We start from the raw sequence: 15,748 nt of genomic DNA, 5'->3' as shown, positions 1-15,748 counted from the left end.
ATTTGATACACTCACTGCGATATGTGTACTGTGATATAGTAATTTCTTTGTTATATGGTGATATATCATTACAAAGGGCTACGAAATCATGTATCCTACCTTGGTTACACTTGTCATTACTGAATGTACCAATACACCCCCCTACGCACGTCCCGTTGTTTGAAAAGTAGATTTCATTTTCACAATACGTACTACATCGATGATCACACAACTGACCATAATGATCTGAGCTGCACTCTGGAATGACAACAAATAATTTCCATTAACTTTTCAGGCAACTCTGCACTTATTCATATTGACTTGCTTTACATCTCTTTTAGTATATGATCACTAATATTAGGACGTATATCGATAAGTTTAAAAAGGTTTTACATTTTGTAAATTTGATAAATGAAAAAAGTGTGCAACAAATTTTAACAAATAAATCATGAAATAAAATTTAAAAATATTGTATAGTACATATTTTGCCACTTAAATGAAGCTATTGTTTTGGGGTTTTTTTGGCGGGGGGTGGGGGGGTGGGTGTTTTTTTTGTGCGTGATACATGTACTATATAGAGTACACCAGTATAAAAACAAGCTACAAAATAACCTAATAGCTTTACCATCACATCGATTCCCTTGCCATCCAGTTTTGCATTTACAACTTCCCTCATTCTGATCACAGTCGGCAATGCATCCAGTGTTGCAGTTTTCACTACAATTGGCTCCAAATTTCCCAACGACGCAACCGCGATCACACACACCAGTGTCTTTATTACATCCACCTGTACAACCCGGACTGCAGGGTAAATCACACTGTTTTCCATATTTGTCGTTCGGACATGTTCTCTCACAATCGCCGGAGTACCTGTCGCATCCCGATGGACAGGATGGACAAGTATTTTTACAAGTGTCTCCATAAAATCCACTTTTGCATCCGAAAGTACAGAATCCATTTCCAGAGTTGCAAACGCGGTCCTTGCAATTAACATTACACATCTGAGAACAATTAATTCCGTAATGTGTGGAATCACATCCTTAAGATGAAAATAAAATTGCATATTTAATGGCAATGCTATTAAAAGAAATAAGGAAAGAGATAAAGGATGTGAAAGAATTTTTTCATTTTACCGACCGCCATAAACTTGTCATATTTTCCACATCCTCTCTCATTTACTTTCAAAATTATTGGGGCAGCATCGGCATAACGCGATTAGTTCCTTATTGAGATCTACGACGCAAGTGGTATACACGTACATGTATTCTATTTATGTACATGGAAATGATTTTTTTACCAGTATATATTTATATAAAACTTGTCTAAGGATATAACATATGACACACATTAGACTCATGCACAGTATATCCATCATATAAACAAAATCATCAAAATTCAGTTTGTTACTTTCGTTTTACATTTACATTGTGAACAGTCCTCTCTACAATATATAAATTTGTTGTTGGTAAAATGTAAAATTTAATGGCAAACTACACTTATTTATTAATAGTTAAAGATTCGAGCATAGTTTGAATTATTATGTCCTTCGGATGAGACCCCAAAAACAGAGGTCCCGTGTCACAGCAAGTGTGGCACGATAAAGATTCATCCCTGCTCAATGGCCATAAGCGCCGAGTATAGGCCTAAATTCTGCAGCCCTTCACCGGCAGTGGTGACGTCTCCATATGAGTGAAATATTCTCTAGAGGGACGTTAAACAATATTTGTTCGATCAATCATATCTTTTATGAAATATGATATATATATATATATATATATATATATATATATATATATATATATATATATATATATATATATATAAAGATTTTAGGAAGGTTTTAGATAAGGATTAGCATGCGAAAATCATTTGTTGACGCATTATTTTAGAAACTATCAGCTCTCCAATCAGTAAACCTTCCTAAAGTCTGTAAAATAAATGCAATTTAGTTAAGGTTTATTCCATAAAACTTAGGGGCAAAAAACTAATATTGACATCAAATGGTATCGTTAACAGTATTTTCTTTCATGTTTGGGCTCACAAATTGTATACTATGAAAGTATTTATTCCAATTTATCAACATAAATGATTACATATAATTGAATAAAGGATGTATAGTCTGCGTTGCTCATTAAAGCCCGTTTGTTTGGAAAAATAATAATTATGAAGAAAAACAAAGGAGAAGTACATTTTCCCTAATGATGATTATATGTGAATGGGGTGCTTACCTTTGCGAATCAATGACAATAAAAATAGCATGTCAACATATATATTTCTCAATGTCTATTACTGGAATGTATATCTTTCTTATAAAAGCATTTGTCATGATTGGATCCATTTAAGGCCGAGTATGGGTCTGCCTTAACGTCTGATATACATGTACATTCTGTTCTGCAAGAAGTATACATTGATTGATTTTGCAAACAATTGTTGATATGTTTCGTAGCATATTTTTTTGTTTCAAATGATGAGAGTAAAATTCATGAAAATTTTGTTATGAGGAAGGCTGCATAATGTTACATGTAAATCGCCATACACAATTATAACTTAAATTTACACCATACATAGAAGAACTGATAAACAGCCATTGATCAAATTGTTATTATTCAAAATTAACTGTACAGTGTAGCTTGTTGCATTGTAGGTGGGTTTATAGATATAAACCGGCCGCGGGAGGGGAGGGGGATTAACTGAGATAGTGACGTACTGCTTCCGTATCGCCTCCATTAAGATAGTGAAATACTGCTTCCGGAGGTCAAACTTGTTGGTGTAGGAGGCTGAAGTTTCATTTTAAAGGCAGATTTCAGAGATGGCGTCTAACTCATCAGTTAAAAGGTTGGTTGGCTGACTCACGTCCCGTCAAGAATTTCTCACTCATATTGAGACGTCAACATTTGTAGATGAAGTACCACAAATTTAGAACTATACTTTGCGCTTTCAGCCGTGACAGTGATGATTCTCAAAGATGCGAGCGCCTGCCGTGACACGGGATCTCCGTTTTTTTAATGTCATATAAAAAAAAACCGCGATTCTCACTTCTAAATACGGAGCGTTCGGCAAAGGAGCAGCACTAGTTATGTTTATGTCAAAGGTTTAACGCGGGAATGGCTCGATGGAAGCTTCAACATACGACCTCCCAGGTATAAAGTAAACGCTCTACCACTAAGCTACTGCGACCGGACCTCGGTATTGGAGACGGAAGTTCCATTTTCAAGCCAAATTTCCGAGATGGAGTCTCACTTTTTCAAGGGAGGGGTGGGGGGTATAACTGGTTCTGCACATAATTTTTTCCTCATGAACTGGAGGTGCAGTGCAGTTTTAAAGGGGGATATTGTCCTTGAGAGGTGTTTTCTCTAAAAAGCAATATCTCTCTATGGCCATATTCACTTAGGGAGTCTCACTTTAAACCAGACTTCCGATCAAGCGATGGTGAATTGTCTCTCTAGAACTAGATTTGAAGAGGTCTCATTTCAGATCCGTCACTGAGAGGGAAATTATTCACTACATAAAACCGGTTTGACTTCATACCATTTCGTCATCTGTTGTAATCAATCTTAAATTGCATTACAATCCGTGCCACAATGAAGGGAATGCTGTACATTTACTTCGTGTTTGACATTAATAAACTATTAGTGTTTCATTGTATGTAGTTTTGATCAAATAAATAATGTGCCTGATAATTCAAGTGACCTTTCATCTTCAAAAAATATATTTTCTTGCGCAACATAATGTTTGTCCATATGAAGTTTCAAAGCAGGTCTTTTTAATAGAATAAGATCAATTACAAGATGTAGATATCTACAATATGTAGCTTATTTATATTAGACAAACTGCCACAAGCAGAATATCGAACAACTGTTCAGAAATCAACCGTACAAACGGATTAATAATGGATTTTGTTCTATATATCCAATAATGTAAACAACTGTATATCAATTCTTTAGTGAATCTTAACTTACTGTCACATTTGTCCCCGGTCCAGTTTGGTTTACATCCTCCGTGACATTTTCCCGTCTGTTGATCACACGTTCCCTCAGCACAGTTTACGCTACAGTTGTCTCGACAAGACGAACCAAAATAACCGCTGCTACATCCAGTGCATGTACCGTTATATCTGTCACAACGTCTGGGACTACAGTAAGGACTACACTCGTACTCACATGTATACCCATAATAAAAATCAGCGCATCCGTTCGTACATACTCCATTGTTTTGATCACAAGTGTTCCCCGAGCATTTTTCGTTACAGTGATGTTCACATTTATTTCCGTATCGTCCTAGTGTGCAGCCATTGCTACAATATCCATTGTTTTGATAACACACACCTCCGTTACAGTATTGTGAGCATGGTGTATTACATGATTGTCCCCAATAGTTATTATTACTACAGCCGTTACAGTAACCACTGATCCTATCACAACTTCCACCTTGACAGTTTTGTGGACAGGTTGATGTACACGTGTTTCCCCAGTATCCGTTAATGCAGCCTTGGGTACAGTATCCAATAGTGGGATTACACAATCCACTCACACAGTTTGCACCACAAGGTACCGACGCTGTTGATCATAAAATGATTGATTGTGTTTAGAAAATATCAATGTATTCCTGGAGAAAAAACGAATGCCATGGAAATATGTTGGAAGTAAACAACATCCATATTGGGGATATATTAAGTTTCTCACCGAAAGGAAGGTTTATACTAATATTTCAAAACCAGATACATCAATGTTATTCAATTATTCTTACTGCAGATACCGCTTATGATGTCACATGTTTGACATCCACTGCAATCTCGACATCCATCACCATACTTTCCAATCTCGCATCCTTAAAAATAAACCATTAAGATTGATTATTTGACGTGTTTCCTAGCAATTTTTCAAGATTTTTTTTTTATAATTCATATATATGCGATATATTTTTCTATATTTACATTTGCCAATGTTTTTCCTTATATGACAATACTAATATAATTGACATTCAATGTCGTAAATTCCCGTGGGGATACGGGTTAGAATATGCCATCAGTACCCCCTTGCTTGTCGTAAGAGGCGACAAAATGGAACGGTCATTCGGATGAGACCGCAAATACTGAGTTCCCGTGTCACAGTAGGTGTGGTACTATAGAGATCCTTCCGTGCTCAATAGCCATAAGTGCGGAGCATAGGGTTAAATTTCACAGCCCTTCACCTCCATGTGAGTGAAATATTATCGAGAGGGACGTTAAACAATATTCTATCAATCAATTTCGTAAGGTGAATATAACGAACAGTGATATATCTCATAACTCCTATAATGTAAAAATTATTTGGTACCAATTTTAATGCACCAGATGCGCATTTCGACAAATAATGTCTCCTCAGTGATGCTCAACCGAAATGTTTGAAATCCGAAATAACAATGAAGTTTTAGAGCTATTATAGGGAAAAACAGTGTGCCAAAAAAAATGGAGTCAAATTAGTTATAAGCAATACAAAATAGATAGTTGGGCAAATACGGACCACTAGATATACCAGAGGTGGGATCAGGTGCCTAGGAGTAGTAAGCATCTCCTGTCAACTGATCACACCCGCCGTTGGCCCTATATCTTGATCAGGTAAACGAAGTTATTCGTAGTCAAAACCAGTGTGTCAAGAACGGCCTAACAATCGTTATGAAACAAGTCAGACAACATTTGACCCATTGATAGGTTGTACTGGCAAACTAGATCGTTATAACGATCATTGCAGTTGCGAAATGCTGAGTTTAAAGGAGACTGTTCAAACCCCCACACAATCAACTTGTTTGTCAGTAGCCTGCCTGGATTTGAAAGTTGATCATACACAGAACAAGCTTTGGCGTATCGAATCAGTGAGCTATATAAACACTATATGCAGATGATAAGGGAATATTGCTATATAGATATGGGAAGTTGACGATGAAGAAGCTGAAATCATCCCGCTTATCATAAAGCTGAGTTGTTAGTATAACATGAAGTCAGTCACGTGAATGGTCTTCCTTGCGTATCAATACGAGTCAGGTAATTTCACCTGGCCTATGCAATACAGCTGGGGAATTGAAGGCTCTACCCTTCTTTTTGTCACAAATTTGAAAAATAGAAATAGTATGAGTAAAATTTCAGATTAGCACCCAAAACGGTTAAGTATTTTGGCTAATACTTGACTTTCACACACACACCACCTCCCGTGGAAATCATGGAACCGCCATCATAAAAGAAACAAACGCATGGGTATGTTTATACAGAGTTTATTTTTTTAAACAAACGATACGTTCATCAATTAATAAAACAGAAACATTAAACATACCGTTCAGTATAATTTTAAACAGTTTTATATACCGTTTGCAATTATGCCTTAACTGCAACTTCTGCAATATGGCGAATTCATAAGATGACTTTGATATTGGAAGCGATTAAATGGAGGCAGAGTTATCGGCCTATTTACTTTTTGATGATGATAACCAGTTGTTTCCGGACTACTGCAATCACGGCTATGACTCGGCATGAGCGAGGCGGGTTTCGAGGCTCGAAAAAATATGTTCATGTCAGGGTACCCCTGCAAGTTTTCATTAAAATCCTACAAAATAAATCTTTCATGTTAGCAAAAACTCTGGTCGTTCGTTTTTAAATTCTGTTACACACACTGAAGGTAAATAAAAGACGCAACGTATCTGTACTTTGTCAGAATATATCCTACTGTCTGGAATCGTCTCCTGCATGGCTACAACCGCGAGTCTTAACGATGAACATGCCGGTTTTTTTCTCCCAAAACTTGCAAAACCCGAGAAAGATCTTAACGTTAACTTGATCCATCTATCTTCAGTCAATTTTTTCAGATCCTTTGAATTTCTGTAGAAATGTGTGGCACACACACAAACACTAATTTGGGATTCTTGTTTTTACACCCCATGGCTGAAAAAAAATAAAGTATGCGGAATAAAGCCAAGAATTTTAGTACCAATAGAACGAATATTCTATTTTATTGAACGCCAATGACTTTAAGTTTATAAAATATCAATATCAAACGTAGCGGCATCTTGTCACAAGAAATTGGAGTAAACCATGAAACTCGTATTTCATTTACAATAAAATGCGTGGTCCGCAAAAAACCAAGGTAATAGTTGTTGCTACCAATGAAAACTACCTGTGAAATTTGAATTTTTGTCAGGTACAGATCAACACATAAAATGTGATATTGATTTATTTTTTTTCAATTGTATCAAATGTCACCATCAATGTTTAAGTAGGCACCTTAAGGAAAAATACATTCCACACTAGGTTAACTCGATACCTAATGAAGCTGATCAAGTCAGCACCAGTTTAGTTAATTTGGCACGGTTTTGATGAGAGTGTTATTTTTGTCTCCCCTCGTTTAGGGGTAGACATAATGTTTTTATGCTTATCGGATAGATTTGCAACTTTGTACAATGCTTCATTGCAATTTGTAGATGTGCATTTACCAAAAGGTGGGACAGGAGGATCCAAATATTTTTGAAAAAGTTTTAGTGGATCTAAGAGGGGTGGAGTATGCAACATATCTTTTAGATACTTCTCCTATGTGGATTATCAGGTAGATTTGAAACTTGTATAATGCTTCATTGCCATTTGTAAACGTTCATATTCTCGGGACTGGAAGATTCAATTATTTTCCTAAAAGTTATAGTGGATCTAAGAGGGGTGGAGGATTAAAAATGGCTTTTGAACACTTCTCCTCCTATACGGATTATTGGGTATATTTGAAACGTTGTATAATGCTACATTGCCATTTGTAGATGTGCATATTGACGAGACAGGAGGATTAACTTAGTTATAGTGGATCTAAGAGGTGATGAGGATGTTAAAATAACTGTTGTACGTTTCTCCTATATGGTTTAGCATCCTGCTCAAAATAACACGGCATCCCACCTCTGTCGGCGCGGGTTCGAATCCCGCTCGCGTCGGTAAGTGAGAAAGTTTCCAAATTTACTTTCAGAAGGTCGGTGGTCTCAACCAGGTATTGTATCTGGGTTCTCTCTTCCACCAATAAAAACTGGGAGCCACCATATACCGGAAAAAAATGTTGAGTGTGGCGGAAAACATAAATCAATCAATCAAGCATATGGAGACGTCACCATTACCGGTGAAAGGCTGCAAAATGTAGGCCTATGCATGGCGCTAACAGTCTTAGAGCAAGGGGGTCCTTTTTCGTATCACAACTGCTGTGAAAAGTGGCCTCGTTTTTTGTAGTCTCATCCTAAAGACCGTCCCATTTAGTCGCCTCTTGTACAACAAGTAAGTGGTGCTGAGGACCTATTTTAACCCGGACACGAAGGGAAGTACAATTTTAGACCTATGCTTAGGACTCAGGGACGGAACAGTAAAGCCAACAACGAAAGACCCGTGACTCTCCCTTATAAATGCCTTGAACAATCACTATTCATTTAGAAGTTTTAAGCATATATATTCGAGGTTTTACATATCTATAATTTAAAAAATGTATTCAATTAACAAACTATTCGCAAGGTATATCATGCCGCCATCTTGGTTTTCTTTTGTACTAGCTACATCGCTTGCAATTTTCGACGAAAATTTCGAGTGTTGCTAAAACGTGGAACTGAAAACGGAACAAAAGGGAAAACGGAATAGAGTTGAAGAATTAGAATGATTAATGTATCTAAACTAACATCAAAAATCGGAAGAACATACTTTGTTATGATTAAAATCAAAATTTTGGGAATTTGTTTACAAGCGGTAAAACAACTTTATCTTTAAATTATGCATCATAGATTGATTAAACGAAGTTAATACGCAACTTCCGATATACCAGCTCTTCTGTGATAGAGGTACGTTCAGTGTTCTGTTGAACGCTTGGGTGGGTACAAGATGTATACATATACTAGAGACTAGCTATGTAAATACGGATAAAAGTCATGAAAGTGTAGATTTTGTTTATTAAACTGACAATATCAAGAATAATATTTGATTGAATTAGGCCATTGAATTAAATACGAAATTATTTTTTATCTCCTCTCCTGCACGAGTGATATTTTAATCAAAGAAAACAGATGATTATCGATGTTTGTTTGAGCTATTTTATTATTAAATACTAATAAACTTACTAATATTGTGTGTCCCTGCAGTTTGGGTGATTGCATGATGTCTGATAATCGGCCTTTAGGCAATATATGAAGGCAGCGATAAGCATTTGTACCCACCGCGTGTGGACCATATTATGTTTTGCGTCTCACTCTGCGTAAGAGTTCCACAAAGGAAGAGAACTATTGGGCAACTCGGAAATTGCGTATTCAACGTTTGTATAAGAATTTACAAAGCGTTTTACAAGAATTTTGAAATTTTGGCATTGTCAGATGTGTTAGCGAACAGCGACATATATCGGTCAGGAATGGGAAAAAAAACAAACACACTTTATATGCCCTCTCCCCCCGTGGCAAAACATCATTACCGTAGATTTACATGTAAATCTATACATAATACCGTGTATGTGTATACTTACAACAGTGTGTGTGGTAGTTGTACATAATAACGACAATTCATGATACTGTTAAGTCAGCAAGTTTGATATATTATTTTTTAACTAACGGAGACTTGGGGGACCGCAACACCTCAATCTTAAATGGGGAGTACTTCTAACAGTTTATTTTCTACTTAAATACTTGTATCTTAATATTTATATTAATAATGAGATTACCTTTTAATTCCATTCAAGCATAAATTGTCTGTTAACGTTTTTAACTATTTCATATTTATTAATTCCTCATACATGTACCATGGGTCGTAAACTCCATCTTAGTTTTCAATGATTCTGTTTCAATCTTTCTTTCCCGCTGTATCTCTTCGAGTAAAACACTAATCCACGGGATGTCGGTAAATGTAACGTTCACAACAATTCATACGAAATGAGGCAAATATTTTGCACACCAGACTCGTTTTCTTTAAAATTAGATATGGTGCATAAATACATATACATGTATTACACAAGGTTTAGAACTAAATTACGAATAAAAACAAGTTCCATTTAAGAAGACTATGTTTTGAGGAAATTGTTGAAAAAAATAGCTTAAATTTTACTACGTTGTATGTTATTTTCGGGGGGGGGGGGATTCATTAAATATAAAATTTGAAACTTCAAATCTATTTCAGTATGATTTTTCTTTTTAATTTTTTAATATTTTTCATGGTAAGTTAATGATTTTAAAATACATATGCATTAGTATCAATTATATGAAACGATGGATTCTGTGAATGGCTTCCCCCACTCTATGTTTCTGCTTCCCTTGTTCGTGATCAACCTTTTATTTTACAAAATGCTGACCTCTTCATAACACATTAGTAATAATATGCATGCATTTTGTCACACTTTCCATCATGTAATTTTGTACTCCAGTAATTTGTATGCATCCTTTCGGAAATCAACAAACAGATGAGATTGGGCAGCAGGATAGCTTATCTAGATACATTATAATAGTGAAAATGATTATTTCCCGCTAGTCCAGGGTCGTGTCTTCCATCGAAAACAATCCAAATGTCAAGTAAGGTGCCGAAGCATGTATTCTAGCTGATTCACGGACGCGCCTTCATCTACGGTGTGTTATACGACATTATATATGTTTAATCCTGATTAATTCTGTTTACAAATTTACGTTGTTACATGTATGCATATTTTGATGCTGTAGTCACACAATATTAAAATATTCACACTCGTGAAAATATAAACAAAATCCTGTTTTACTCGTGAATTAGATTGTATATCCTACAACAAAGCAGTGAATATCCTCCATTTATCCCTGCTTACAATTGTAAGTTGCTATGTTATTACTTATGCTTAACGGACTCAGTATTGAAATGGTGTTGATGAAAAATATGATACAATTTGTTATTATTAAGACAAATGGTGTTATTTCCAATTCACAAATGCTTATGATGAGTTACATACGAATGTATTGATATAAAATAATATATGCCTGTGTTTAGCACACATCCACACTACAAATAAGATGGAGTTGAAATAGTGTATAAATAACTATAATTCAAGGTAGAGTTTGCAGATTATGGGCCTATAAAAGTAACAAAAGGACTAAGACCATGTTTATCAAAATTCGGCCTAACGTCCAAAGTGAATATTTTTTTGTTAGAAATATTCTCTAACATGTTCTTTTCCTGTAATGTACTGGTTTTTATATGTAGAGTTGGTGAAAGAACACAATTTTTAGGTTTACATTACTAGTATAAATCCTATAATGTGCGCTACTTTTTAAGATTGCGTCATACAACGTCGCTATATATTATTAGAAGTGGTAACGTATTGTAAAACATGATTATGCAATGAGTGGTTTAATATATAATAAGATCTTGAAAAAGAAATTTTCTTTCCCAAATACGCAAGAAGGTTATTTTACTTATAGCCCGAATGGCACACCATATTTTTCAATCCTTCATTCGGCCATTTTCACACTCCGCGCCGTTAGCCTGTTTGCGCTTTTCGTGGAAGTTGCAGAGGATGTACTCATCGCATTTCAACGTAAGTTTTAGAAATATGAATATACTTCACCTCTACTCGTTAAACTGTATAACCAAATAGGTGTACCAATTGCTCTTAAAAATAATAAACAAGTCGCATGGAACGTATAGTATGGTGCGCCTGTGGTGTGTTGACATAAACTCATAATATTCACGCATTGGGCTGTTGGAAATCCCACAACAAATCTGTTAAATGTTGTCAACATATATTTATTGTTTATCTATTATAATTATATATTGTTAAGATTTAAAATTGTATGTATATCAGCTGATCAGAAAAATCAGCTGTTTCACGATCATGCCATTTTCAATTCCGAGTGCATGACCTTCTCGGGTCTATTTGAATTTTCTTACATGATGTTTGACTCACTTTACACTTTGAACTTTCCATGTATCATTGTGTGGTCTAAAAAGTATTTGTATAGGTTAAAGAGACATATAATTGTATATAGATGTATATTTCCATAATGGTATATGTCTCTGGGGTAACATGTAGGCCTGTGGGTTGAATAATTTTCGAATGATTTGGTATTCTAGTATTCTACTATGTTTAAACTTAACTTAGTGATTATTTAGTAATCAAATAAAAGTTATATGATGAATCGATACATTTCTTCAATTTACTGTAAACAAAAACTGTTTCTGTGTTTTGGAATCTGTCTGGTATTAGTGCATAATAAATAACTTCATAAGTCAATAAATATATTCTTGTTGTAGTGATGACATTTGCAAAATCTGTGAGAATAGAAAAAAAATGTGTTAGGGTCAACATAAATTTTTGATTAGGGTAGGTCGGGAAAGTGGAAACCAATTAACATATATATATATATTTTTGGCCTTACGCGGAAACATGGATTAGAAAAGTCGGAATGATTTTTACATTCAATAATTTTTAAATACTTAAAAGCACCATTAAGCCCGGAAAATCATAAGAACAGTTTGGTTTTATAATTTAAATATGCCTTATTTCAAGATAAATTGTAAACATGTCAAACTTAATTTCAACAATTACGCTTACAACTTACATGCCTGCATTGGGATTAGACATAGAATCACTCAGAGAATGTTGAATTTCATGAGTACTACCATGATTTAAGCATATAATTTTTTGTTAGCTTAAATCTCCTTTATATTATTGAATATAAAATTTTTCCATACATCTACCACAAGAAAGAGTATGAAAGATAAAAATGTTTTGTGAATTTGCTGATAATTGTGAAGTAAGATAATATATCAACATTAGCTACAACAAAAAAATATTAGATGGGGAATCAAATTCAAATGAAATGTTTGTGTATATAATTATTTATGCAGAAATGTACATGTAGCTAAACTGTCCTCTATTGTTTAGTTGGAGACATGTCAATCTCCCACCGAATACATAAATGTAATTTTTCTGAATTCTATATCAATGAAAATACATGAGGGCATGAAAGTACAACTTTTATATGATTATTATAATACAGGGGTCCGTGTTTGCCCAATTATCTATTTTGTATTGCTTGTAGGAGTTATGAGATTGATCACTGTTTGTTATCTTCACCTTTCATTTATGATATAGTTTTGATGATGATATAATACTGGAGTAATTTGAATTTCAGGATGATATAATATGTACAGCAAAAATTTATGGCAAGGGTGACATGAATCAGATTGACAAGAATCCATATTCCTACTCCTCAATAATGCTATCATCACTGCCATCAGATTCATCAATGATAGTGGCATCAGTGACACATGCGGATAAGTGTTGGGCATCACTGCAGGAATAGCTTCCTTGTTGTGCCTGCCAATAGCAAGGTACCAGATTATACAGCAGTTATGTGGAAACAGATTCCCACAATAGGGGGACCAGATTGACACCTACATTGTACAGTATCAGGCAGTTATATCAGAACTGGAAAAACTGGATCCAAACAAGACTATATTTCTTGGAAGAAACATGTCGACTCTGAAGTTTAACCCTTATTAACCCATGGCACTTCCAGAGACATCCTGATACCATGGTTCTATGCCATTTGAAATATACCTGTGGAGGTTTTTAAAGTGTTTTTTTTTTTGGGGGGGGGGTGTTATTAATTGGAAGAATTTATATTTGATGATTCAAATGAAAATCTGCATGTTGAATTATGAATGTCATAATAAATGTACTTTTTGAATGAGTTCAAGAATGGTTGTCCTGATAAAAAGTGTAGAGTCAAAAGTTAACAAATTGTCAAAAACACTGGTCAGGTCTGAATTCATCATCTTGGACACCTTGCAGTTGGAATTATGATCTCTATGAAGAAATGCTGAAAATCCTGTAAAAGAGGAAATGACAAGTTGGGGTCCAAGGCACTTGCATATATGCATGAGAAGGTGTTCTATCCAGGCTTGAGGTCAATTACATAGCAATGTAACACCTTACATTACCTAGAAAATTTCACATTACCATTACTCCTATTTTGAAATATAATGTATTACATCACTTGAGAGTGAATTTACATTACACATTTACATAACATACTGTCAGATATTAAAGAAATGGCAGAAAAATTATTTCTGTATTATGATTTTTAATATAAGTACACAACATATTCAGCAATGTTAGGAAACATATCTATTAAGTTATTCATTGCATTTGATTGTCATCAATGTTTCAAATGCTTCAGTCAATCACTAATATAATGAATTATTCTAAATCTTCAAAATATCATCAAATATTTGAAGTAGTGTAAATGTAATGAAAAATAATGTGCAGTACAGTATACATTACATTACCATTACTTGTAATGCAAAAATGGTCCATTACACCCCCATTACATTGAAACTGGCTGTCATTTAATTACCATTACCCCAGGCCTGGTTCTGTCGAGAGGTATTGAAATTGTCTGTAGAGACTTTGTCTCAGGAAGTGGCCGAGATTGGTTGTGACAATTTTGTTGGATGTGAATTTACTGACACACATGTCTACACTTGCTACACAATATAGCATGTGGTGGTTTCAACAAGAAAGTTCTTACTCTGCAGGAAATGACGAATAGCTAATGGATTCACATTTTTTCTGACTTTTCTTCTGTACATTAGATGCATTGGAAAAACGTTCCTTTCCATTATCTTTTGCTGGTTCATACTTTGAAATAAAATCAAGTCCGAAAATAAAGTATTTTGGTGTGTTTGTTTTTTTTTCAATTAATTTTAAAAAATTGCATATTTTCTTGGTGTTCTGTGATTACATAGGCCTATTTATTTTTATTTGTATTCAGGTATAATTTCATCTTCAGTGTCTTGAAAGAAATTAATTTTTCAATAACGCAAAGGAAAATGTAGTTAACAGTATGATTTAAAAAAAAAATTGACACGGGTAGGAATTGAACCCGGATCTCCCGATTGAAGGACGGGCTCTCTACCACTAAGCTACGACGTCATACTACGACGTCTATGACGTCATTCACTCAACAATCCTTCATACATTTACTTGCCCTAGTTAACGTTATACTTTCGATATATCGGCAATAGTTTTAGTTATATCAATGCATGTTCTATAAATTCTTTTCATTTTGATCTTAGTAATTCTGTTGGTGTCGTCTAAATAAAAACTTTCTATAGCATTGAAGGTCCGATTTGTCGGACAGCAGATTCGTTTGTTTACGCATCAAAATTATATAGCTTTTAGAATTGCTGCACAAACCTGTGATAAAAACACCACATAGGGGTGTATTCTGCATGGAAATGATGTAGACTCCACATAAGTATATTGTTTTAATTTTTCAAAGCAACATAATTAATAAAATACCCACAACTCTCACAAACATAAATAATTCCGGATTGCTCTTGATTTAATTCAAAGTTGATATTCATCAACAGCACACCTTTCGATCCAAAAAATCGTTCGTGCAAAATTTATTTGTATTGATAGATTTTGAAAGACTACAGTCAGTTTCTGGATCGAAGGTCGTGTTTTATATGAATTATATGACTAGATTTGAAAAAAAGTGGAGATTTCTGCAGAAAACCAGACCGATACCGGTTTTGTCTTGTATAGAATTCCACAAGCTGACGTTTTGGCGGGGAAATCTTGGTACGTCGCGATGGTATAAAGATTATATTATCAAATGATAACAATTTTATTTCAATTCATTCTGCTTTATTTTTTAACACACCGCAGGGCCGATATAGCTAAACATGGTCTTAGTCCTTTTAGTTTGACCTAACACAACATCTCTCCCATATACATGTATAGGTTTTGAAAATCGAGAAATCGAAAGTGAGCTT

The 15,748-nt window shown here is 34.7% G+C and overlaps 1 protein-coding gene and 1 long non-coding RNA gene across 2 annotated transcripts in view; one reads left to right on the top strand and one right to left on the bottom strand.

Moving 5' to 3' along the window:
• LOC125661338 (multiple epidermal growth factor-like domains protein 6) overlaps positions 1-15,748 on the bottom strand; it is a 61,923-nt gene that overhangs the window by 4,773 nt on the left and 41,402 nt on the right. Inside the window, exons 4-7 of the mRNA XM_056146244.1 lie at positions 4,726-4,806; positions 3,939-4,535; positions 605-1,018; positions 100-237 (exon numbers count right to left, since the gene is read on the bottom strand). Coding sequence (XP_056002219.1) covers positions 100-237; positions 605-1,018; positions 3,939-4,535; positions 4,726-4,806 — 1,230 coding nt within the window. The remainder of the gene's footprint in view (positions 1-99; positions 238-604; positions 1,019-3,938; positions 4,536-4,725; positions 4,807-15,748) is intronic.
• On the top strand, positions 11,242-13,657 carry LOC130049120 (uncharacterized). The gene is made up of 2 exons (XR_008797627.1): positions 11,242-11,495; positions 13,096-13,657. It is a non-coding gene; the product is annotated as an uncharacterized LOC130049120 (long non-coding RNA).

Source organism: Ostrea edulis, chromosome 8 (genome assembly GCF_947568905.1).
Source record: "Ostrea edulis chromosome 8, xbOstEdul1.1, whole genome shotgun sequence".
In the NCBI taxonomy this organism is placed as follows: domain Eukaryota; kingdom Metazoa; phylum Mollusca; class Bivalvia; order Ostreida; family Ostreidae; genus Ostrea; species Ostrea edulis.
This window is presented reverse-complemented; position numbering and strand designations above follow the sequence as displayed.